The sequence below is a fragment of the Ammospiza caudacuta genome, chromosome 3 (assembly GCF_027887145.1).
Source record: "Ammospiza caudacuta isolate bAmmCau1 chromosome 3, bAmmCau1.pri, whole genome shotgun sequence".
Classification (NCBI taxonomy): domain Eukaryota; kingdom Metazoa; phylum Chordata; class Aves; order Passeriformes; family Passerellidae; genus Ammospiza; species Ammospiza caudacuta.
Genome location: NC_080595.1, coordinates 117,442,670 through 117,467,381, shown reverse-complemented (window position 1 = coordinate 117,467,381; position 24,712 = coordinate 117,442,670). Strand labels below are relative to the sequence as shown.

At 51.9% G+C, this 24,712-nt stretch overlaps 1 protein-coding gene across 1 annotated transcript; it reads right to left on the bottom strand.

Moving 5' to 3' along the window:
* Positions 1 to 2,002: 2,002 nt before the first annotated feature.
* On the bottom strand, positions 2,003 to 19,662 carry CHRNA2 (cholinergic receptor nicotinic alpha 2 subunit). The gene is made up of 4 exons (XM_058801025.1): positions 19,552 to 19,662; positions 12,717 to 12,826; positions 8,352 to 9,429; positions 2,003 to 2,128 (listed from the first exon to the last, which is right to left on the bottom strand). The coding sequence occupies exons 2-4, from the start codon at positions 12,749 to 12,751 to the stop codon at positions 2,003 to 2,005; spliced, it is 1,239 nt and encodes a 412-aa protein (XP_058657008.1). The 5' UTR covers positions 12,752 to 12,826; positions 19,552 to 19,662.
* Between the last annotated feature and the right edge of the window lie 5,050 nt (positions 19,663 to 24,712).

The following is a 24,712-nucleotide window of genomic DNA, read 5'->3' as shown; positions in this document are numbered from 1 at the left end:
GGACCATGTCCATGTCCCCTCTGCAGGGACCATCCACAGCCTTACTCCAATCCACGACCTCATGGGACCGTGGGATCACGGATTTATGGGACCATGTCCATGTCCCCTCTGCAGGGACCATCCACAGCCTTCTTCCAATCCACAACCTCACGGGACCGTGGGATCACGGATTTATGGGACCATGTCCACGTCCCCTCTGCAGGGACCATCCACAGCCTTATCCCTGTCCCACACCCTCCTGGGATGGTGGGATCATGGGATTATGGGACCATGTCCACGTCCCCTCTGCATGGACCATCTACAGCCTTCTTCCAATCCACGACCTCACGGGACCGTGGGATCGCGGGACGATGAGATCTTCTCCACATCGCTTCTGCATGGACCATCCAGAGCCTTGTTCCAATCCACGACCTCACGGGACCGTGGGATCGCGGATTTGTGGGACCACGTCCATGTCCCCTCTGCACGGACCATCCACAGCCTTATCCCTGTCCACACCCTCCTGGGATGGTGGGATGGTGGGATGGTGGGATTGTGGGATCGTGTCCACGTCCCTTCTGCAGGGACCATCCTCAGCATCTCCCACAACTTCCTGGGGTGGTTGGTGGGATCACGGGATCATGGCATTGTGGGATTTTAGGATCATGTCCATGTCCCTTCTGCAGGGACCATCCACAGCCTTATCCCTGTCCCACACCCTCCTGGGATGGTGGGATCATGGGATGGTGGGATTGTGGGATTTTAGGATCATGTCCATGTCCCTTCTGCAGGGACCATCCACAGCATCTCCCACAGCTTCCTGGGATCCTGGGACCATGGGATCAAGGGATGGTGGGATCACGGGATGGTGGGATCAAGGGATGGTGGGATCACGTCCATCTCCCACACCACCCATGGTCACCTCCACCCCTTCCTCCACCCTCCATCCCCACCGGAGATCTCCCACAGCTTCCACCTCCCCACCACCAGCCTCCAGCAGGACATGACCACCACTATTCCCACCACCATTCCCACCGCCATTCCCACCACCATTCCCACCACCATTCCCACCGCCATTCCCACCACCATTCCCACCATATTGCCACCATATTCCCACCACCATTCCTACCACCATTCCCACCACCATTCCTACCATATTCCCACCATTCCCACCACCATTCCCACCACCATTCCCACCACCATTCCCACCATATTCCCACCATTCCCACCACCATTCCCACCATTCTCACCATTCCCACCACCATTCCCACCACCATTCCCACCATTCCCACCACCATTCCCACCATATTCCCACCATATTCCCACCATCATTCCTACCACCATTCCCACCACCATTCTCACCATTCCCACCACCATTCCCACCACCATTCCCACCATCATTCCTACCACCATTCCCACCACCATTCCCACCATTCCCACCACCATTCCCAGCACCATTCCTACCATATTCCCACCATTCTCACCATTCCCACCACCATTCCCACCACCATTCCCACCATATTCCCACCATTCCCACCACCATTCCCACCACCATTCCCACCACCATTCCCACCATCATTCCCACCACCATTCCCACCACCATTCCCACCACCATTCCCACCATTCCCACCACCATTCCCAGCACCATTCCTACCATATTCCCACCATTCTCACCATTCCCACCACCATTCCCACCACCATTCCCACCACCATTCCCACCACCATTCCCACCACCATTCTTACCACCATTCCCACCATCATTCCCACCATCATTCCCACCACCATTCCCACCACCATTCCCACCACCATTCCCACCACCATTCCCACCACCATTCCCACCACCATTCCCACCACCATTCCCACCACCATTCCCACCATCATTCCCACCACCATTCCCACCACCATTCCCACCACCATTCCCACCACCATTCCCACCACCATTCCCACCACCATTCCCACCACCATTCCCACCACCATTCCCACCACCATTCCCAGCACCGTTCCCAGCACCGTTCCCACCACCCTAGATCATGCCGGCCAGGTACGGCGGCAGGAAGAGCCCCGCGGTGCCCAGCAGGCAGACCATGATGAACATCCACAGGAAGATGCGGTCGATCACCATGGCCACGTACTTCCAGTCCTCCTTCACCTGCCGGGGGGGAGGAGAACGGTGGTGGAACCTCCTGGAATTCCATCCCGGGGATCTCACGGGGGTCTGAAGACCACCCAGAACTTCCTGGGAGTCTCCTCGTGGTCAGGAGACACCACAGTTCATGGGAAATTTCTGGAATTCTCTGAGTTTTTCTTGTTGGAAAATTCTGGAATTTTCTGGGGTGGGACATGGAGGTGTCCATCTTGGACCATCTGGGGTTCTCCAAACCCACTTTGGGAAAAGCGGGAACGGGGTGGGAGAGGTCAGGAGACCACCCAGAGCTTCTGGGAGTCTCCTCGTGGTCAGGAGACACCACAGTTCATGGGAAATTCCGGAATTTTCTGAGTTTTTCTTGTTGGAAAATTCTGGAATTTTCTGAGGTGGGACATGGAGGTGTCCAGCTTGGACCATCTGGGGTTCTCCAAACCCGCTTTGGGAAAAGCAGGAACGGGGTGGGAGAGGTCAGGAGACCACCCAGAGCTTCTGGAAGTCTCCTCGTGGTGAGGGGACTCCACAGTTCATGGAAAATTCTGGAATTTTCTGAGGTGGGACATGGAGGTGTCCATCTTGGACCATCTGGGGTTCTCCAAACCCACTTTGGGAAAAGCGGGAATGGGGTGGGAGAGGTCAGGAGACCACCCAGAACTTCCTGGGAGTCTCCTCGTGGTCAGGAGACACCACAGTTCATGGGAAAATTCTGGAATTCTCTGAGTTTTTCTTGTTGGAAAATTCTGGAATTTTCTGAGGTGGGACATGGAGGTGTCCAGCTTGGAGCTGGGGTTCTCCAAACCCGCTTTGGGAAAAGCAGGAACGGGGTGGGAGAGGTCAGGAGACCACCCAGAGCTTCTGGGAATCTCCTCGTGGTGAGGGGACTCCACAACGCATGGAAAATTCTGGAATTTTCTGAGGTGGGACATGGAGGTGTCCATCTTGGACCTGGGGTTCTCCAAACCCACTTTGGGAAAAGCGGGAATGGGGCTGGCCAAGGGTGGGAGATGGATCATGGATCTTCTCCCTGGGTTTGGGCGCTTGGGAAGCAACCACGGATCCTGGAATTGTCCTCCTCGTTTCTGGGACCTCAGGAACCGACCGCAGCTCCCAGAACTTCCCATTCCAACTCCGGGACCTCCAGCCCCACCTGGGGATCCCAGAACTTCCCAATTTTGGGATCTCAAGAGCCAACCATGGATCCCAGAACCTCCCACTCCAGTTTTGGAGACCTGCAGCTCCACGTTCAGATCCCACATCTGCTCTGCCCAACGTCGGCATCTCCAGCCCCATCCACGCATCCCAGAACTTCTCCTCCCAAGTTTTAGGACCTCCAGCCCCATCCAGAGGATCCCAGAACTTTCCATTCCAATTCTGGGACTTCCAGCCCCCTCAGTGGATCCCAGAACTTCCCAATTTTGGCATCTCCAGCCCCATCTGTGGATCCCACAACTTCTCCTCCCACTTTCGGGACCTCCAGCCCCATCCACGCATCCCAGAACTTCTCCTCCCAAGTTTTAGGACCTCCAGCCCCATCCAGAGGATCCCAGAACTTTCCATTCCAATTCTGGGACCTCCAGCCACCTCAGTGGATCCCAGAACTTCCCAATTTTGGGATCTCCAGCCTCATCCACGCATCCCAGATCTTCCCGTTCCCAATTTTGGCATCTCCAGCCCCATCCGTGGATCCCACAACTTCTCCTCCCACTTTCGGGACCTCCAGCCCCATCCACGCGTCCCAGAACTTCCCTCCCCAATTCTGGGATCTCCAGGCACTTCCACAGATCCCAGATCTTCCCATTCCACTTTTGGGATCTCCAGCCCCACCCATGAATCCCAGAAGTTCCAAATGTTGGGATCTCCTGCCCCCATCCGCACATCCCAGAACTTCCCCTCCAAATTTTGGGATCCCAAGAACCAACCGTGGATCCCAGACCTTCCTTTGCCAGTTTCGGGACCTCCAACCCCATCCATGGATCCCAGATCTGCCCTTCCCAACTTTGGGATCTCCAGCCCCGTCCATGGATCTCAGAACTTCCCTTCCCAATTTTGGCATCTCCAGCCCCTTCCACGCACTCCAGAACTTCCCAATTTTTGGATCTCGGGAACCAACCACGGATCCCAGAACTTCCCACTCCATTTTTGGGATCTCCAGCCCCATCCACACATCCCAGAACTTCCCAATTCTGGGACCTCCAACCCCACCTGCAGATCCCAGAAATTTCAAATTTTGGGATCTCCAGCCCCATCCAAAGGTCCCAGAACTCCTCAATTTTGGGACCTCCAGCTCCATCCATGGGTTCCATTTTCGAGATCTCCAGCTCCACCCACACACCCCAGAACTTCCCATTCCCATTTCTGGGACCTGCAGCTCCATCCACAGATCCCAGATCCCAGAACTTCCTAATTTTGGCATCTCCAGCCCCATCCATGGATCCCAGAACTTCCCACTCCATTTTTGGGATCTCCAGCCCCATCCACACATCCCAGAAATACCCAATTCTGGGACCTCCAACCCCACCTGCAGATCCCAGAAATTTCAAATTTTGGGATCTCCAGCCCCATCCACGGATCCCAGAACTCCTCAATTTTTGGGATCTCCAGCTCCATCCGCAGATCCCAGAACTCCTCAATTTTGGGACCTCCAGCCCCATCCATGGGTTCCATTTTTGACATCTCCAGCTCCACCCACACACCCCAGAACTTCCCGTTCCCATTTCTGGGACCTGCAGCTCCATCCACAGATCCCAGATCCCAGAACTTCCCAATTTTGGCATCTGCAACCCCACCCATGGATCCCAGAACTTCCCACTCCAATTTTGGGATCTCCAGCCCCATCCGTGGATCCCAGATCTGCCCTTCCCAATTCTGGGACCTCCAACCCCATCCATGAATCCCAGAACTTCCCAATTTTGGGATCTCAGGAACCAATCACGGATCCCAGAACTTCCCATTCCACTTTTGGGTTCTCCAGCCCCATCCGTGGGTCCCCATTCTGGGACCTCCAGCCCCATCCACACATCCCAGAACTTCCCATTCCATTTTTGGGACCTCCAGCCCCATCCATGGACTCCAGAAGTTCCAAATTTTGGGACCTCCAGCCCCACCTGGGGATCCCAGAACTTCCCAATTTTTGGGATCTCCAGCCCCATCCACGGATCCCAGAAATTCCCAATTCTGGGACCTCCAACCCCACCTGCAGATCCCAGAAATTTCAAATTTTGGGATCTCCAGCCCCATCCACGGATCCCAGAACTCCTCAATTTTTGGGATCTCCAGCTCCATCCAAAGATTCCAGAACTCCTCAATTTTGGGACCTCCAGCCCCATCCATGGGTTCCATTTTCGAGATCTCCAGCTCCACCCACACACCCCAGAACTTCCCATTCCCATTTCTGGGACCTGCAGCTCCATCCACAGATCCCAGATCCCAGAACTTCCTAATTTTGGCATCTCCAACCCCATCCACGGATCCCAGAACTTCCCACTCCAATTTTGGGATCTCCAGCCCCATCCGTGGATCCCAGATCTGCCCTTCCCAATTCTGGGACCTCCAACCCCATCCATGAATCCCAGAACTTCCCAATTTTGGGATCTCAGGAACCAATCACGGATCCCAGAACTTCCCATTCCACTTTTGGGATCTCCAGCCCCATCCACGGATCCCAGAACTTCCCAATTCTGGGACCTCCAACCCCACCTGCAGATCCCAGAACTTCTCAATTTTGGATCTCCAGCCCCATCCAAAGGTCCCAGAACTCCTCAATTTTGGGACCTCCAGCCCCATCCATGGGTTCCATTTTTGAGATCTCCAGCTCCACCCACACACCCCAGAACTTCCCATTCCCATTTCTGGGACCTGCAGCTCCATCCACACATCCCAGATCTTCCCTTCCCCATTTTGGGACCTCCAGCCCCATCCACAGATCCCAGATCCCAGAACTCCCCGATTTTGGGATCTCAAGAACCATCCATGGATCCAAGAACTTCCCAGTTCTGGGACCTCCAGCCCCATCTACAGACCCCAGAACTTGCCCATTTTTGGGATCTCAGGACGCATCCATGGATCCCAGAAATTCCCATTTTTGGGACCTCCAGCCCCATCCACACATCCCAGAACTGCCCTTCCCAATTTTGGGATCTCCAGCCCCATCAACGGGTCCCGATTTTGGGATCTCCACCCCCATCCATGGACCCCAGAACTTCCCGTTCCATTTTTGGGACCTCCAGCCCCATCTGTGGGTTCCCAATTTTGGGGTCTCCAGCCCCGTCCATGGATCCTGATTTTGGAATCTCAAGAACCAACCACAGAGCCCAGAACTTCCCAGTTCTGGGATCTCCAGCCCCATCCGCACATCCCAGAACTTCCCAATTTTTGGGATCTCAAGAACCAACCACGGATCCCAGAACTTCCCATTCCAGTTTTGGGACCTCCGACCCCATCCATGGATCCCAGATCGGCCCTTCCCAATTTTGGCATCTCCAGCTCCATCCACGGATCTCAGAACTTCCCATTCCATTTTTGGGACCTCCAGCCCCATCTACACATCCCAGAACTTCCCAATTCTTGGGATCTCCAGCCCCATCTACACATCCCAGAACTTCCCAATTTTTGGCATCTCAAGAACCAACCATGGATCCCAGAACTTCCCAATCCAGTTTTGGGACCTCTGACCCCATCCATGGATCCCAGATCGGCCCTTCCCAATTCCGGCATCTCCAGCCCCACCCACGGATCTCAGAACTTCCCTTCTCAATTTTGGGATCTCCAGCACCATCCATGGGTTCCCCAACTTTGGGGTCTCCAGCCCCACCCACGGATCTCAGAACTTCCCTTCTCAATTTTGGGATCTCCAGCACCATCCATGGTTCCCCAGTTTTGGGGTCTCCAGCCCCACCCGCGGATCTCAGAACTTCCCTTCTCAATTTTGGGATCTCCAGCACCATCCATGGTTCCCCAATTTTGGGATCTCCAGCACCATCCGCAGATCCCAGAACTTCCCATTCCAGTTTTGGGTTCTCCAGCCCCATCCGTGGGTCCCCATTTTGGGGTCTCCAGCCCCACCCACGGATCTCAGAACTTCCCTTCTCAATTTTGGGATCTCCAGCACCATCCATGGTTCCCCAACTTTGGGGTCTCCAGCCCCATCCGCAGATCCCAGAACTTCCCATTCCAGTTTTGGGTTCTCCAGCCCCATCCGTGGGTCCCCAACTTTGGGGTCTCCAGCCCCACCCACGGATCTCAGAACTTCCCTTCTCAATTTTGGGATCTCCAGCACCATCCATGGTTCCCCAATTTTGGCATCTCCAGCTCCATCCACGGATCTCAGAACTTCCCTTCTCAATTTTGGGATCTCCAGCACCATCCATGGTTCCCCAACTTTGGGGTCTCCAGCCCCACCCACGGATCTCAGAACTTCCCTTCTCAATTTTGGGATCTCCAGCACCATCCATGGTTCCCCAACTTTGGGGTCTCCAGCCCCACCCACGGATCTCAGAACTTCCCTTCTCAATTTTGGGATCTCCAGCACCATCCGCAGATCCCAGAACTTCCCATTCCAGTTTTGGGTTCTCCAGCCCCATCCGTGGGTCCCCAACTTTGGGGTCTCCAGCCCCACCCACGGATCTCAGAACTTCCCTTCTCAATTTTGGGATCTCCAGCACCATCCATGGTTCCCCAATTTTGGGGTCTCCAGCTCCATCCGCAGATCCCAGAACTTCCCATTCCAGTTTTGGGTTCTCCAGCCCCATCCGTGGGTCCCCATTTTGGGGTCTCCAGCCCCACCCACGGATCTCAGAACTTCCCTTCTCAATTTTGGGATCTCCAGCACCATCCATGGGTTCCCCAACTTTGGGGTCTCCAGCCCCATCCGCAGATCCCAGAACTTCCCATTCCAGTTTTGGGTTCTCCAGCCCCATCCGTGGGTCCCCATTTTGGGGTCTCCAGCCCCACCCACGGATCTCAGAACTTCCCTTCTCAATTTTGGGATCTCCAGCACCATCCATGGGTTCCCCAACTTTGGGGTCTCCAGCCCCACCCACGGATCTCAGAACTTCCCTTCTCAATTTTGGGATCTCCAGCACCATCCATGGTTCCCCAACTTTGGGGTCTCCAGCCCCATCCGCGGATCCCAGAACTCCCCAACCGTGGTGTCTCCATCCCCTCGGCGTCTCCCAGAACTTCCCGAATTTCGGGACCTCCACCCCCGCGGTGTCCCCCCCGTGGCACTCACGGAGAAGTCGGCGTCCTCGGCCCGCAGGTGGTCGGCGATGTACTGCACCCCCTCCAGAGCCTTCATCATCCCGGGCGACAGCGCCGGAGCCCGCCCCGAGCCTTCCTCCTTGCCCTCCTCCTCCTCCTCCTCCTCCTCCTGGTCCTTCCCCTCGGAGCCCGGTCCCGCCGATTCCTTCCCGCAGCAGAATTTTCTTTTCTTGGGTTCTGCCGTGGGGTGGCTTGGGTAGGTCTTCTCCTCTTCTTCTTCCTCTTCTTCCTCCTCCTCTTCCTCCTCCTCCTCCCACTTGTCGTCGACGTCGGTCTCCAGCCAGCACCGCGACGTGCTCAGCCGCGCCCCGCCGGGGCGGCCGCGTTGTCCCCGCGCCCCCTCCTGGGGCGGCCTCTTCATGGAGAGCCACCTGGGCACGGAGCCCAGGAAGAAGCTCCTGACCCACGCGGGCATGGCGTGCGTGCTGGGCGAGCGGTGGTGCACGTTGAGCACGAAGACGGTGATGATGATGGAGAGCGTGACGAAGATCATGGTGAAGAGCAGGTACTCGCCGATGAGCGGGATGACCAGCGAGGTGGACGGGATGATCTCGGTGATGAGCAGCAGGAAGACGGTGAGGGACAGCAGCACGGAGATGCACAGCGTGATCTTCTCGCCGCAGTCCGAGGGCAGGTAGAAGACCAGCACGGTGAGGCAGGAGATGAGCAGGCACGGGATGATGAGGTTGATGGTGTAGAAGAGCGGCAGGCGGCGGATGACGAAGTAGAAGGTGATGTCGGGGTAGATCTCCGTGCAGCAGTCGTACTTCTTGGAGTTGTAGGTGCCCACGGCGTTGATGATGGCCCACTCGCCGCTCTCCCAGTAGTCCTTGAGGTCCACCTGGTGGTCCATGTTCTCCAGGTCGATCTTGGCCTTGTCGTAGGTCCACGAGCCGAACTTCATCTTGCAGCTCTGCTGGTCGAAGGGGAAGAAGGTGACGTCGATGCTGCAGGAGCTCTTGTAGATGGCCGGCGGCACCCAGGTCACCGTGCCGTCCCACGACAGGTGGGCCTTGGTCATGTGCGTCACCGCGAACTCGCCGTCCGCGCTGGAAAACACGGAACGGGCTTGGGATGGGCCTTGGGATGGACCTTGGGAGGGGCCTTGGGATGGGCCTTGGGATGGACCTTGGGATGGGCCTTGGTTGGAGAAGAGATGAAGGTGGGACAATGGGATAATGGGACAATGGGATGATGGGATGGGATTGAGATGGCCAGGAACGGTCAGGAATGGGCTTGGGATGGTCAGGAACGGGGTTGGGATGGGGTTGGGATGGACCTTGGGATGGACCTTGGGAGGGGCCTTGGTTGGAGAAGAGATGAAGGTGGGACAATGGGATAATGGGACAATGGGATGATGGGATGGGATTGAGGTGGCCAGGAACGGTCAGGAATGGGCTTGGGATGGTCAGGAACGGGGTTGGGATGGACCTTGGGACGGACCTTGGGAGGGGCCTTGGTTGGAGAAGAGATGAAGGTGGGATGGGATAATGGGATGATGGGATGGGATTGAGATGGCCAGGAACGGTCAGGAATGGGCTTGGGATGGTCAGGAACGGCCTTGGGATGGACCTTGGGATGGACCTTGGGATGGACCTTGGCTGGAGAAGAGATGAAGGTGGGATGGGACAATGGGATGATGGGATGGGATTGCGATGGCCAGGAACGGTCAGGAATGGGCTTGGGATGGTCAGGAACGGGGTTGGGATGGGGTTGGGAGGGGCCTTGGGATGGACCTTGGGAGGGGCCTTGGGAGGGGCCTTGGTTGGAGAAGAGATGAAGGTGGGATGGGATAATGGGACAATGGGATGATGGGATGATGGGATGGGATTGAGATGGCCAGGAACGGTCAGGAACGGGCTTGGGATGGTCAGGAACGGGGTTGGGATGGACCTTGGGATGGACCTTGGGATGGACCTTGGTTAGAGAAGAGATGAAGGTGGGATGGGATAATGGGACAATGGGATGGGATTGAGATGGCCAGGAACGGTCAGGAATGGGCTTGGGATGGTCAGGAACGGGGTTGGGATGGACCTTGGGACGGACCTTGGGATGGACCTTGGGATGGACCTTGGCTGGAGAAGAGATGAAGGTGGGATGGGACAATGGGATGATGGGATGGGATTGAGATGGCCAGGAAAGGTCAGGAATGGGCTTGGGATGGTCAGGAACGGGGTTGGGATGGACCTTGGGATGGACCTTGGGATGGACCTTGGGAGGGGCCTTGGGAGGGGCCTTGGTTGGAGAAGAGATGAAGGTGGGATGGGATAATGGGACAATGGGATAATGGGATGATGGGATGGGATTGAGATGGCCAGGAACGGTCAGGAACGGGCTTGGGATGGTCAGGAACGGCCTTGGGATGGACCTTGGGATGGACCTTGGGATGGACCTTGGTTAGAGAAGAGATGAAGGTGGGATGGGATAATGGGACAATGGGATGGGATTGAGATGGCCAGGAACGGTCAGGAATGGGCTTGGGACGGTCAGGAACGGGGTTGGGATGGACCTTGGGACGGACCTTGGGATGGACCTTGGGATGGGCCTTGGCTGGAGAAGAGATGAAGGTGGGATGGGACAATGGGATGATGGGATGGGATTGCGATGGCCAGGAAAGGTCAGGAATGGGCTTGGGATGGTCAGGAACGGGGTTGGGATGGGGTTGGGATGGACCTTGGGATGGACCTTGGGAGGGGCCTTGGGAGGGGCCTTGGTTGGAGAAGAGATGAAGGTGGGATGGGATAATGGGACAATGGGATAATGGGATGATGGGATGGGATTGAGATGGCCAGGAACGGTCAGGAATGGGCTTGGGATGGTCAGGAACGGCCTTGGGATGGACCTTGGGATGGGCCTTGGGATGGACCTTGGGATGGTCCTTGGGATGGACCTTGGGATGGACCTTGGGAGGGTCCTTGGTTGGAGAAGAGATGAAGGTGGGATGGGATAATGGGATGATGGGATGGGATTGAGGTGGCCAGGAACGGTCAGGAATCGGCTTGGGATGGTCAGGAACGGGGTTGGGATGGACCTTGGGACGGACCTTGGGATGGACCTTGGGATGGACCTTGGTTGGAGAAGAGATGATGGTGGGATGGGACAACGGGATGGGACAGGAGATCAGGTGGGCCTGGGTCATGGTGGAATGGTCAGGAACGGGGTTGGGATGGGCCTTGGATGGAGAAGGGATGAACGTGGGATGAAGGTGGGATGGGATAATGGGATGATGGGACAGGAGAGCAGGTGGGCCTGGGTCATGGTGGGATGGTCAGGAACGGGGTTGGGATGGGGTTGGGATGAGCCTTGGCTGGAGAAGAGTTGAAGGTGGGATGGGATCAATGCGATGGAGATGCCGTGGGACATCAGGTGGGCCTCGGTCATGTGCGTCACCGCGAACTCGCTGTCGCTGCTGGAAAACACGGAACGGCCGGGAATGGTCACAATGGGGTTGGGATGGACCTTGGGATGGACCTTGGGATGGACCTTGGGATGGGCCTTGGGATGGGCCTTGGTTGGAGAAGGGATGAAGGTGGGATGGGACAGTGGGATGGGACAATGGGATGGGACAGGAGAACAGGTGGGCCTGGGTCATGGTGGAATGGTCAGGAATGGGGTTGGGATGGACTTTGGGATGGTCAGGAATGGTCAGGAATGGGGTTGGGATGGGCCTTGGATGGAGAAGGGATGAAGGTGGGATGGGACAATGGGATAATGGGACAATGGGATAATGGGATGGGGCAGGAGAACCAAGGTGGGCCTTGGTCATGTGCGCCACGGCGAACTCGCTGTCCACGCTGGAAAACACGGAATGGGATTGGCATGGGCTTGGGATGGGCTTGAGATGGTCAGGAATGGTCAGGAATGGGATTGGGATGGTCAGGAATGGGGTTGGGATGGGCTTGAGATGGTCAGGAATGGTCAGGAATGGGGTTGGGATGGTCAGGAATGGGGTTGGGATGGTCAGGAATGGGATTGGGATGGCACTTGGGATGAGTCTTGGGATGAACCTTGGGATCAGTCTTGGGATGAGCCTTGGTTGGAGAAGGGATGAAGGTGGGATGGAGGTGGGATGGAGATGGGATGGGATAATGGGATGGGACAGGAGAACAGGTGGGCCTGGGTCATGGTGGAACGGTCAGGAATGGGCTTGGGATGGACCTTGGGGTGATCCTTGGTTGGAGAAGGGATGAAGGTGGGATGGGATAACGGGATAATGGGATGGGATGAGGTGGGACGGGATGAGGTGGGACGGGACGGGATGGGATAATGGCAAGGGAAGGCATTTTGGGAATTCCCGGCCATCCCAGGAGCTCCCCGTGCCGGGCCCGTCCCTCACTTGTTGTAGAGGACGAGGTCGGGGATCCAGATCATCTCGGAGGGCACGCGGATGGAGGTGACGTTGTCGTACTCGGCCGGGTCCCAGCGCAGCTTGTAATCGCTCCACTCCTGCGGGACACGCGGGGACACGGGGCACATCCGTGGGGACGGCCCCAAAACACCCTGGGAATGGACATTCCCAAATCCCAATCCCAAATCCCATTCCCAAATCCCACCCCAAGTCCCTTCCAAAACCCCAAGTCCCAATCCCAAACTCCATTCCCAAATCCCAATCCCAAATCCCAGGTCCCATTCCCAGCACCTGTTTCAGCCACACGGTGGTGGTCATCATCTGCTTCTCCAAATCCCAATCCCAAATCCCAAATCCCAAATCCCAAATCCCAAATCCCAAATCCCTAATCCCAGGTCCCATTCCCGGCACCTGCTTCAGCCAGACGTTGGTGGTCATCATCTGGTCCTCTCAATCCCAAATCCCAAACTCCAATCCCAAATCCCCAACCCCAATCCCAAATCCCAAATCCCAAACCCCAAATCCCAAATCCCAAATTCCAAATCCCCAATCCCAAATCCCATTCCCGCACCTGTTTCAGCCACACGTTGGTGGTCATCATCTGGTTCTCCAAATCCCAAATCCCAAATCCCAAACCCCAATCCCAAATCCCAAATCCCAAATCCCAAATCCCAAATCCCCAATCCCAAATCCCATTCCCGCACCTGTTTCAGCCACATGTTGGTGGTCATCATCTGGCTCTGCAAATCCCAATCCCAAATCCCAAATCCCAATCCCAAATCCCAAATCCCAAATCCCAAACTTCAATCCCAAATCCCAAATCCCAAATCCCCAATCCCAAATCCCGTTCCCGCACCTGTTTCAGCCACATGTTGGTGGTCATCATCTGGCTCTGCAAATCCCAAATCCCAAATCCCAAACTCCAATCCCAAATCCCAAATTCCAATCCCAAATCCCAAATCCCCAATCTCCAATACCGTTCCCGCACCTATTTCAGCCACACATTGGTGGTCATCATTTGGTTCTCCAAATCCCAAATCCCAAACTCCAATCCCAAATCCCAAATCCCAAACTCCAATCCCCAATCTCAAATCCCAAACCCCAAATCCCAAACCCCAAATCCCAAACCCCAAATCCCCAATCCCATTCCCGCACCTGTTTCAGCCACACATTGGTGGTCATCATTTGGTTCTCCAAATCCCCAATCCCAAATCCCATTCCCGCACCTGTTTCAGCCACACGTTGGTGGTCATCATCTGGTTCTCCAAATCCCAAATCCCAAATCCCAAACCCCAATCCCAAATCCCAAATCCCAAATCCCAAATCCCAAATCCCCAAATCCCAAATCCCCAATCCCAAATCCCATTCCCGCACCTGTTTCAGCCACATGTTGGTGGTCATCATCTGGCTCTGCAAATCCCAATCCCAAATCCCAAATCCCAATCCCAAATCCCAAATCCCAAATCCCAAACTTCAATCCCAAATCCCAAATCCCAAATCCCCAATCCCAAATCCCGTTCCCGCACCTGTTTCAGCCACATGTTGGTGGTCATCATCTGGCTCTGCAAATCCCAAATCCCAAATCCCAAACTCCAATCCCAAATCCCAAATTCCAATCCCAAATCCCAAATCCCCAATCTCCAATACCGTTCCCGCACCTGTTTCAGCCACACATTGGTGGTCATCATTTGGTTCTCCAAATCCCAAATCCCAAACCCCAATCCCAAATCCCCAACCCCAAATCCCAAATCCCAAATCCCAAATCCCATTCCCGCACCTGTTTCAGCCACACGTTGGTGGTCATCATTTGGTTCTCCAAATCCCAAATCCCAAACTCCAATCCCAAATCCCAAATCCCAAACTCCAATCCCAAATCCCCAACCCCAAATCCCAAATCCCAAATCCCAAATCCCAAATCCCATTCCCGCACCTGTTTCAGCCACACATTGGTGGTCATCATTTGGTTCTCCAAATCCCAAATCCCAAATCCCAAATCCCAAATCCCAAACTCCAATCCCAAATCCCAAATCCCAAATCCCAAACTCCAATCCCAAATCCCAAACCCCAAATGCCCAATCCCGTTCCCGCACCTGTTTCAGCCACACGTTGGTGGTCATCATCTGGTTCTTCTCATCCTGCGGAGGGAACGAGGCATGAGCCGCGAGATCCCGAGGGATTTAGGGACGGCCCCAAAATTTCCAGGGGATCCCAAAATTCCCAAAATCCCAGGGGATCCTAAAATCCCAGAGGATCAAAAAATTCCCGAGGATCCCAAAGTTCCCAGAATTACAGCGAATCCCAAAATTTCCAGGGGATCCCAAAATTCCCAAAGTTCCAGGAAACCCCAAAACTCCCGGCCCCCATCAGGATCGGCTCTTTGGGATGAGATTTTGGGATTTGTGGCCGCTAGAGGGCGGCAGAGAATCAGTTTTGGGATGTGGGATGTGGAATATGAGATATGGGATGTGGGATATGGGATATGGGATATGGGATATGGGATGTGGGATGTGGGATGTGGGATATGGGATATGGGATATGGGATGTGGGATGTGGGATGTGGGATGTGGGATAGGGGATGTGGGATATGGGATATGGGATATGGGATATGGGATATGGGATATGGGATATGGGATATGGGATATGGGATATGGGATATGGGATATGGGATGTGGGATGTGGGATGTGGGATGTGGGATATGGGATGTGGGATATGGGATATGGGATATGGGATGTGGGATATGGGATATGGGATATGGGATGTGGGATGTGGGATATGGGATGTGGGATAGGGGATGTGGGATATGGGATGTGGGATGTGGGATGTGGGATGTGGGATATGGGATATGGGATATGGGATGTGGGATGTGGGATATGGGATATGGGATATGGGATGTGGGATGTGGGATGTGGGATATGGGATATGGGATATGGGATATGGGATATGGGATATGGGATGTGGGATATGGGATAGGGGATATGGGATATGGGATATGGGATATGGGATGTGGGATGTGGGATGTGGGATGTGGGATGTGGGATGTGGGATATGGGATGTGGGATGTGGGATGTGGGATGTGGGATATGGGATATGGGATGTGGGATATGGGATATGGGATATGGGATATGGGATATGGGATGTGGGATGTGGGATATGGGATGTGGGATGTGGGATATGAGATGTGGGATGTGGGATAGGGGATGTGGGATATGAGATGTGGGATGTGGGATATGGGATAGGGCATAGGGGATGTGGGATATGGGATGTGGGATGTGGGATAGGGGAATAAAGGGATACAGGGATATGGGATGGGGGTGTAGGGATGGGAATCACGGCTGCAGAACCCCAGGCACTACCACCACGGAATCCCGGGAATTTTGACCACAGAATCCCAGAAATTTTGGCCCCGGAACCCCGGGAATTCCAACCCCATGAACTCCCGGGAATTCCAACCCCAGAACCCCGGGAATTCCAGCCCCAGAACCCCAGGAATTCCAGCCCCAGAACCCCGGGAATTCCAATCCCCTGAACTCCTGGGAATTCCAATCCCCTGAACTCCTGGGAATTCCAGCCCCAGAACCCCGGGAATTCCAGCCCCACAACCCCGGGAATTCCAGCCCCAGAGCCCGGGAAATTCCAGCCCCAGAACCCCGGGAATTCCAGCCCCACAACCCCGGTAATTCCAGCCCCAGAACCCCGGGAATTCCAACCCCAGAACCACGGGAATTTCAGCCCCAGAACCCCGGGAATTCCAGCCCCAGAACCCCGGGAATTCCAACCCCAGAACCACCGGGAATTGTAGCCACAGAGCCCCGGGAATTCCAGCCCCAGAATCCCAGAAATTCCAGCCCCAGAACCCCGGGAATTCCAACCCCAGAGCCCCGGGAATTCCAGCCCCAGAACCCCGGGAATTCCAGCCCTGGAACCCCGGGAATTCCAACCCCAGAGCCCCGGGAATTCCAGCCCCAGAACCCCGGGAATTCCAGCCCCAGAACCCCGGGAATTCCAGCCCCGGAACCCCGGGAATTCCAGCCCCAGAGACCCCAGGAATTCCAGCCCCAGAACCCCGGGAATTCCAACCCCAGAGACCCGGGAATTCAATCCCCAGAACCCCGGGAATTCCAACCCCAGAATCCCAGAAATTCCAGCCCCAGAGCCCCGGGAATTCCAGCCCCAGAACCCCGGGAATTCCAGCCCTGGAACCCCGGGAATTCCAACCCCAGAGCCCCGGGAATTCCAGCCCCAGAACCCCGGGAATTCCAGCCCCAGAACCCCGGGAATTCCAGCCCCAGAGACCCCAGGAATTCCAGCCCCAGAACCCCGGGAATTCCAACCCCAGAGACCCGGGAATTCAATCCCCAGAACCCCGGGAATTCCAACTCCAGAACCCCGGGAATTCCAACCCCAGAGCCCCGGGAATTCCAACCCCAGAATCCCAGAAATTCCAGCCCCAGAGCCCCGGGAATTCCAGCCCCAGAACCCCGGGAATTCCAGCCCCAGAACCCCGGGAATTCCAGCCCCGGAACCCCGGGAATTCCAGCCCCAGAACCCCGGGAATTCTATCCCCAGAGCCCCGGGAATTCCAACCCCAGAACCCCGGGAATTCCAGCCCCAGAGCCCCGGGAATTCCAGCCCCAGAACCCTGGGAATTCCAACCCCAGAACCCCGGGAATTCCAACCCCAGAACCCCGGGAATTCCAACCCCAGAACCCCGGGAATTCCAACCCCAGAGCCCCAGGAATTCCAGCCCCAGAACCCCGGGAATTCCAACCCCAGAAGCCCCAGAATTCCAACCCCAGAGCCCCGGGAATTCCAACCCCAGAACCCCGGGAATTCCAGCCCCAGAGCCCCAGGAATTCCAGCCCCAGAACCCCGGGAATTCCAGCCCCAGAACCCCGGGAATTCCAGCCCCAGAATCCCAGAAATTCCAGCCCCAGAGCCCCGGGAATTCCAGCCCCAGAACCCCGGGAATTCCAACTCCAGAACCCCGGGAATTCCAGCCCCAGAACCCCGGGAATTCCAGCCCCAGAACCCCGGGAATTCTATCCCCAGAGCCCCGGGAATTCCAACCCCAGAACCCCGGGAATTCCAGCCCCAGAGCCCCGGGAATTCCAGCCCCAGAAACCCCAGGAATTCCAGCCCCAGAACCCCGGGAATTCCAACCCCAGAACCCTGGGAATTCCAACCCCAGAACCCCGGGAATTCCAACCCCAGAACCCCGGGAATTTCAGCCCCAGAACCCCGGGAATTCCAGCCCCAGAACCCCGGGAATTCCAACCCCAGAACCACCGGGAATTGTAGCCACAGAGCCCCGGGAATTCCAGCCCCAGAATCCCAGAAATTCCAGCCCCAGAACCCCGGGAATTCCAACCCCAGAGCCCCGGGAATTCCAGCCCCAGAACCCCGGGAATTCCAGCCCTGGAACCCCGGGAATTCCAACCCCAGAGCCCCGGGAATTCCAGCCCCAGAACCCCGGGAATTCCAGCCCCAGAACCCCGGGAATTCCAGCCCCGGAACCCCGGGAATTCCAGCCCCAGAGACCCCAGGAATTCCAGCCCCAGAACCCCGGGAATTCCAACCCCAGAGACCCGGGAATTCAATCCCCAGAACCCCGGGAATTCCAACTCCAGAACCCCGGGAATTCCAACCCCAGAGCCCCGGGAATTCCAACCCCAGAATCCCAGAAATTCCAGCCCCAGAGCCCCGGGAATTCCAGCCCCAGAACCCCGGGAATTCCAGCCCCAGAACCCCGGGAATTCCAGCCCCGGAACCCCGGGAATTCCAGCCCCAGAACCCCGGGAATTCTATCCCCAGAGCCCCGGGAATTCCAACCCCAGAACCCCGGGAATTCCAGCCCCAGAGCCCCGGGAATTCCAGCCCCAGAAACCCCAGGAATTCCAGCCCCAGAACCCCGGGAATTCCAACCCCAGAACCCCGGGAATTCCAGCCCCAGAACCCTGGGAATTCCAACCCCAGAACCCCGGGAATTCCAGCCCCAGAGCCCCGGGAATTCCAGCCCCAGAATCCCAGAAATTCCAGCCCCAGAGCCCCGGGAATTCCAACCCCAGAACCCCGGGAATTCCAGCCCCAGAGCCCCAGGAATTCCAGCCCCAGAACCCCGGGAATTCCAGCCCCAGAACCCCGGGAATTCCAGCCCCAGAATCCCAGAAATTCCAGCCCCAGAGCCCCGGGAATTCCAGCCCCAGAACCCCGGGAATTCCAACTCCAGAACCCCGGGAATTCCAGCCCCAGAACCCCGGGAATTCCAGCCCCAGAACCCCGGGAATTCTATCCCCAGAGCCCCGGGAATTCCAACCCCAGAACCCCGGGAATTCCAGCCCCAGAGCCCCGGGAATTCCAGCCCCAGAAACCCCAGGAATTCCAGCCCCAGAACCCCGGGAATTCCAACTCCAGAACCCCCAGAATTCCAACCCCAGAACCCCGGGAATTCCAACCCCAGAGCCCCGGGAATTCCAACCCCAGAACCCCGGGAATTCCAGCCCCAGAGCCCCGGGAATTCCAGCCCCAGAACCCCGGGAATTCCAACCCCAGAACCCCGGGAATTCCAACCCCAGAACCCCGGGAATTCCAACCCCAGAGCCCCAGGAATTCCAGCCCCAGAACCCCGGGAATTCCAACCCCAGAAGCCCCAGAATTCCAACCCCAGAGCCCCGGGAATTCCAACCCCAGAACCCCGGGAATTCCAGCCCCAGAGCCCCAGGAATTCCAGCCCCAGAACCCCGGGAATTCCAGCCCCAGAACCCCGGGCATTCCAGCCCCAGAACCCCGGGAATTCCAGCCCCAGAATCCCAGAAATCCCCTCACCACGTCGATGAGCTGCGCGATGGAGAGGCCGAAGCGCACGATGACCACGTCCGAGGTGTTGGGCACGGGCCGGGACCAGCGGTTGTAGCCCGAGAAGAGGCGCTGGAAGAGCCGGTCCTCGGCGTGGCTGCGCCGCTGGCACCGCCCTGCGCCGCCCCCAAAGGAATTTGGGGGAAATTTCAGCGATTTTGGGGCCATCTGGGCGGGGATTTGGTGGGGAATTTTAGGGGGAAGTTTTTTTTTGGATTTTTTTTTTTTTTTTTAATTTTTGGGGGGAAATTTGGGGGAATTTTGGGGGCGATTTGATGGGAATTTTGGGAGTTTTTGGGGGGATTTTGGGGATTTTTTTTTTAATTATTGGGGGAATTTTTGGTGGGAATTTCGAGGGAATTTTGGGAGATTTTTGGGGGGATTTTTGGAGATTTTTGGGGGAATTTGGAGGGGAATTTTTGGGGGAATTTTTGGGGATTTTTATTTTATTTCTGGGGGAAATTTTGAGGGAATTTTGGGAGATTTTTGGGGGGATTGTGGGGAATTTTTGGGGGAATTTGGAGGGGAATTTTTGGGGGAATTTGGAGGGGAATTTTTGGGGGAATTTTGGGGGCGATTTGATGGGAATTTTGGGAGTTTTTGGGGGGGGATTTTGGGGATTTTTTTTTTTATTATTGGGGGAATTTTTGGTGGGAATTTCGAGGGAATTTTGGGAGATTTTTGGGGGGATTTTTGGAGATTTTTGGGGGAATTTGGAGGGGAATTTTTGGGGGTATTTTGGGGGCGATTTGATGGGAATTTTGGGAGTTTTTGGGGGAATTTTTGGGGATTTTTTTTTTTATTTCTGGGGGAATTTTTGGTGGGAATTTTGAGGGAATTTTGGGAGATTTTTGGGGGAATTTTTGGAGATTTTTGGGGGAATTTGGAGGGGAATTTTTGGGGGAATTTTTGGGGAAATTTTTGGGGATTTTTATTTTATTTCTGGCGGAAATTTTGGTGGGAATTTCGAGGGAATTTTAGGAGATTTTGGGGGGAATTTTTGGAGATTTTTGGGGGAATTTTGGAGGAATTTTTGGGGGAATTTTTGGGGGAATTTTGGGGGCGATTTGATGGGAATTTTGGGAGTTTTTGGGGGAAATTTTGGGGAATTTTTTTTTTTTATTTCTGGGGGATTTTTGGTGGGAATTCTGAGGGAATTTTGGGAGATTTTTGAGGGGATTTTGGGAGATTTTTGGGGAATTTTTGGGGAATTTTTGGGGAAATTTTGGGAGATTTTTTTTATATTTCTAGTGGGAATTTTGAGGGAATTTTGGGAGATGTTTGAGGGGATTTTGGGGGATTTTTGGGGGATTTAGGGGGGAATTTTTGGGGGAATTTTTGTTTTTTTTTTTTTTTTATTTCTGGGGGAATTTTTGGTGGGAATTTTGAGGGAATTTTGGGAGATTTTTTGGGGAATTTTGGGGGATATTTTTTTATTTCTGGGGATATTTTTGGTGGGAATGTTGAGGGAATTTTGGGAGATTTTGGGGGATTTTTGGGGGAATTTTTGGGGGAATTTTTGGAGGAATTTTTGGGGGATTTTTGGGAGATTTTTGGGGGAATTTTTGGAGATTTTTGGGGGAATTTTTGGGGGAATTTTTGGGGGAATTTTGGGGCGATTTGATGGGAATTTTGGGAGTTTTTGGGGGGAAATTTTGGGGGATTTTTTTTTTATTTCTGGGGGAATTTTTGGTGGGAATTTTGAGGGAATTTTGGGAGATTTTGGGGGGAATTTTTGGAGATTTTTGGGGGATTTTTGGGGAAATTTTTGGGGGAATTTTTGGGGATTTTTATTTTATTTCTGGGGGAAATTTTGAGGGAATTTTGGGAGATTTTTGGGGGGATTTTGGGGAATTTTTGGGGGAATTTGGAGGGGAATTTTTGGGGGTATTTTGGGGCGATTTGATGGGAATTTTGGGAGTTTTTGGGGGAATTTTTGGGGATTTTTTTTTTTATTTCTGGGGGAATTTTTGGTGGGAATTTTGAGGGAATTTTGGGAGATTTTTGGGGGAATTTTTGGAGATTTTTGGGGGAATTTGGAGGGGAATTTTTGGGGGAATTTTTGGGGAAATTTTTGGGGATTTTTATTTTATTTCTGGCGGAAATTTTGGTGGGAATTTCGAGGGAATTTTAGGAGATTTTGGGGGAATTTTTGGAGATTTTTGGGGGAATTTTGGAGGAATTTTTGGGGGAATTTTTGGGGGAATTTTGGGGGCGATTTGATGGGAATTTTGGGAGTTTTTGGGGGAAATTTTGGGGAATTTTTTTTTTTATTTCTGGGGGAATTTTTGGTGGGAATTTTGAGGGAATTTTGGGAGATTTTTGAGGGGATTTTGGGAGATTTTTGGGGAATTTTTGGGGGAATTTTTGGGGAAATTTTGGGAGATTTTTTTTATATTTCTAGTGGGAATTTTGAGGGAATTTTGGGAGATTTTTGAGGGGATTTTGGGGGATTTTTGGGGGATTTAGGGGGGAATTTTGGGGGGAATTTTTGTTTGTTTTTTTTTTTTTTATTTCTGGGGGAATTTTTGGTGGGAATTTTGAGGGAATTTTGGGAGATTTTTTGGGGAATTTTGGGGGATTTTTTTTTATTTCTGGGGATATTTTTGGTGGGAATGTTGAGGGAATTTTGGGAGATTTTGGGGGATTTTTGGGGGAATTTTTGGGGGAATTTTTGGAGGAATTTTTGGGGGATTTTTGGGAGATTTTTGGGGGAATTTTTGGAGATTTTTGGGGGAATTTTTGGGGGAATTTTTGGGGGAATTTTGGGGCGATTTGATGTGAATTTTGGGAGTTTTTGGGGGAAAATTTTGGGGGATTTTTTTTTTATTTCTGGGGGAATTTTTGGTGGGAATTTTGAGGGAATTTTGGGAGATTTTTGGGGGAATTTTTGGAGATTTTTGGGGGAATTTGGAGGGGAATTTTTGGGGGAATTTTTGGGGGAATTTTGGGGGCGATTTGATGGGAATTTTGGGAGTTTTTGGGGAAATTTTGGGGGATTTTTTTTTTTTATTTCTGGGGGAATTTTTGGTGGGAATTTCGAGGGAATTTTGGGAGATTTTTGGGGGAATTTTTGGAGATTTTTGGGGGAATTTTGGGGGATTTTTTTTTATTTCTGGGGGAATTTTTGGTGGGAATTTTGAGGGAATTTTGGGAGATTTTTGAGGGGATTTTGGGAGATTTTTGGGGAATTTTTGGGGAATTTTTGGGGAAATTTTGGGAGATTTTTTTTATATTTCTAGTGGGAATTTTGAGGGAATTTTGGGAGATTTTTGAGGGGATTTTGGGGGATTTTTGGGGGATTTAGGGGGGAATTTTTGGGGGAATTTTTGTTTGGGTTTTTTTTTTTATTTCTGGGGGAATTTTTGGTGGGAATTTTGAGGGAATTTTGGGGGATTTTTGGGGGAATTTTTGGGGGAATTTTTGGAGGAATTTTTGGGGGATTTTTGGGAGATTTTTGGGGGAATTTTTGGGGGAATTTTTTATTTCTGGGGGAATTTTTGGTGGGAATTTTGAGGGAATTTTGGGAGATTTTGGGGGGAATTTTGGGAGATTTTGGGGGGAATTTTTGGGGGAATTTTTGGGGGAATTTTGGGGGCGATTTGATGGGAATTTCGGGAGTTTTTGGGGGAAATTTTTGGGGATTTTTTTTTTATTTCTGGGGGATTTTTTGGTGGGAATTTTGAGGGAATTTTGGGAGATTTTTGGGGGAATTTTTGGGGATTTTTTTTTTATTTCTGGGGGATTTTTTGGTGGGAATTTTGAGGGAATTTTGGGAGATTTTTGGGGGAATTTTTGGGGATTTTTTTTTTATTTCTGGGGGAATTTTTGGTGGGAATTTTGAGGGAATTTTGAGGGAATTTTGGGGGAATTTTGGGGGAATTTTGTGGAATTTCTCACCCGGCTGCAGCATCAGGAGCAAAACCCAGAGGGAGAAAATTCCCATGGAGAGGCCGGAAAATCCTGCGGGGATTCATTGATAATTAATAATTAATAATTAATTATTATTAATTAATAATTAATAATTAATAGGCAATAATTAATTTATATTAAAAATTACTAATTAACAATTAGTAATTAATAACTAATAACTAATAATTATGAATTAATAATTGGTAATTCATAATTAAGAGGTAGTAATAATTAACTGATATTTATAATTACTAATTAATAATTATAATTAATAATTAATAATTAGTAATTCGTAGTTGATAAGTAATAATAAATAATAAATAATAAATACCAAACAGTTAGCAATTAATAATTAATACTTATTAATTATTAATTAATAACTAATAAGTAATAATTAAGAATAATTAATAAATAATTAGTAATAATGATTAATAATTAATAGGTAGTAATAATTAATTGATATTTAATAATTACTAATTAGTAATTATCATTTATAATTAATAATTAATATAGTTGATAATAATTTCGTAGTTGATAGTAAATAATAAATAATAAATAATAAATAATAAATAATAAATAATAAATAATAAATAATAAATATTTAGGAATTAATAATTAATACTTGTTATTTATTAATTGATACCTAATAAGTAATGTTTAATAACTATTAATAAATAACTAATAATTAATAAATAGTAAATAATTAATAGCAAAGAGTAAATAATCATTAATTCAAGCATTAATGAAGCATTAATTAAGGTTTTGCAATTAGGGAAGGCAAATTCCCATGGAGAGGCCGGGAAATCCTGCTGGGAATATTTAATTATTGATTAATAATTCCTGATTAATAATTAATAATTACCAATTAATAAAAATAAAATAATAAATAATAAATAACAGTTAATTAATAATTAATAAATAGGAAAAATTAATTCTTGCATTAATTAAGCATTAGTTAAGGTTATGTAATTAGAGAAGGAAATCCTGCTGGGAATAATTAATTAATGATTAACAATTACTGATTAATAATTATGAATTAACAATTAATAAAAATAAAAAATTAATTAATACATAGTAAATAATAATTAATTCTTGCATTAATTAAGCATTAATTAAGTTTCTATAATTAGAGAAGGGAAATTCCCATGCAGAGGCCAGGAAATCCTGCCGGGAATCATTAATTCCTAATTACTAATTAATAATTGAGAATTAAAAATAA

What these genes read in the sequence shown, in the direction of transcription:
- CHRNA2 (XM_058801025.1), bottom strand. Translation starts at nt 12,751, where the DNA reads ATGATCTGGATCCCCGACCTCGTCCTCTACAACAA. An exon ending in GACCTCGTCCTCTACAACAA is followed by an intron (nt 9,430 to 12,716) that starts GTGAGGGACGGG and finishes CGTGTTTTCCAG; the next exon opens with CGCGGACGGCGAGTTCGCGG. An exon ending in CCGAGGACGCCGACTTCTCC is followed by an intron (nt 2,129 to 8,351) that starts GTGAGTGCCACG and finishes CCCCCCCGGCAG; the next exon opens with GTGAAGGAGGACTGGAAGTA.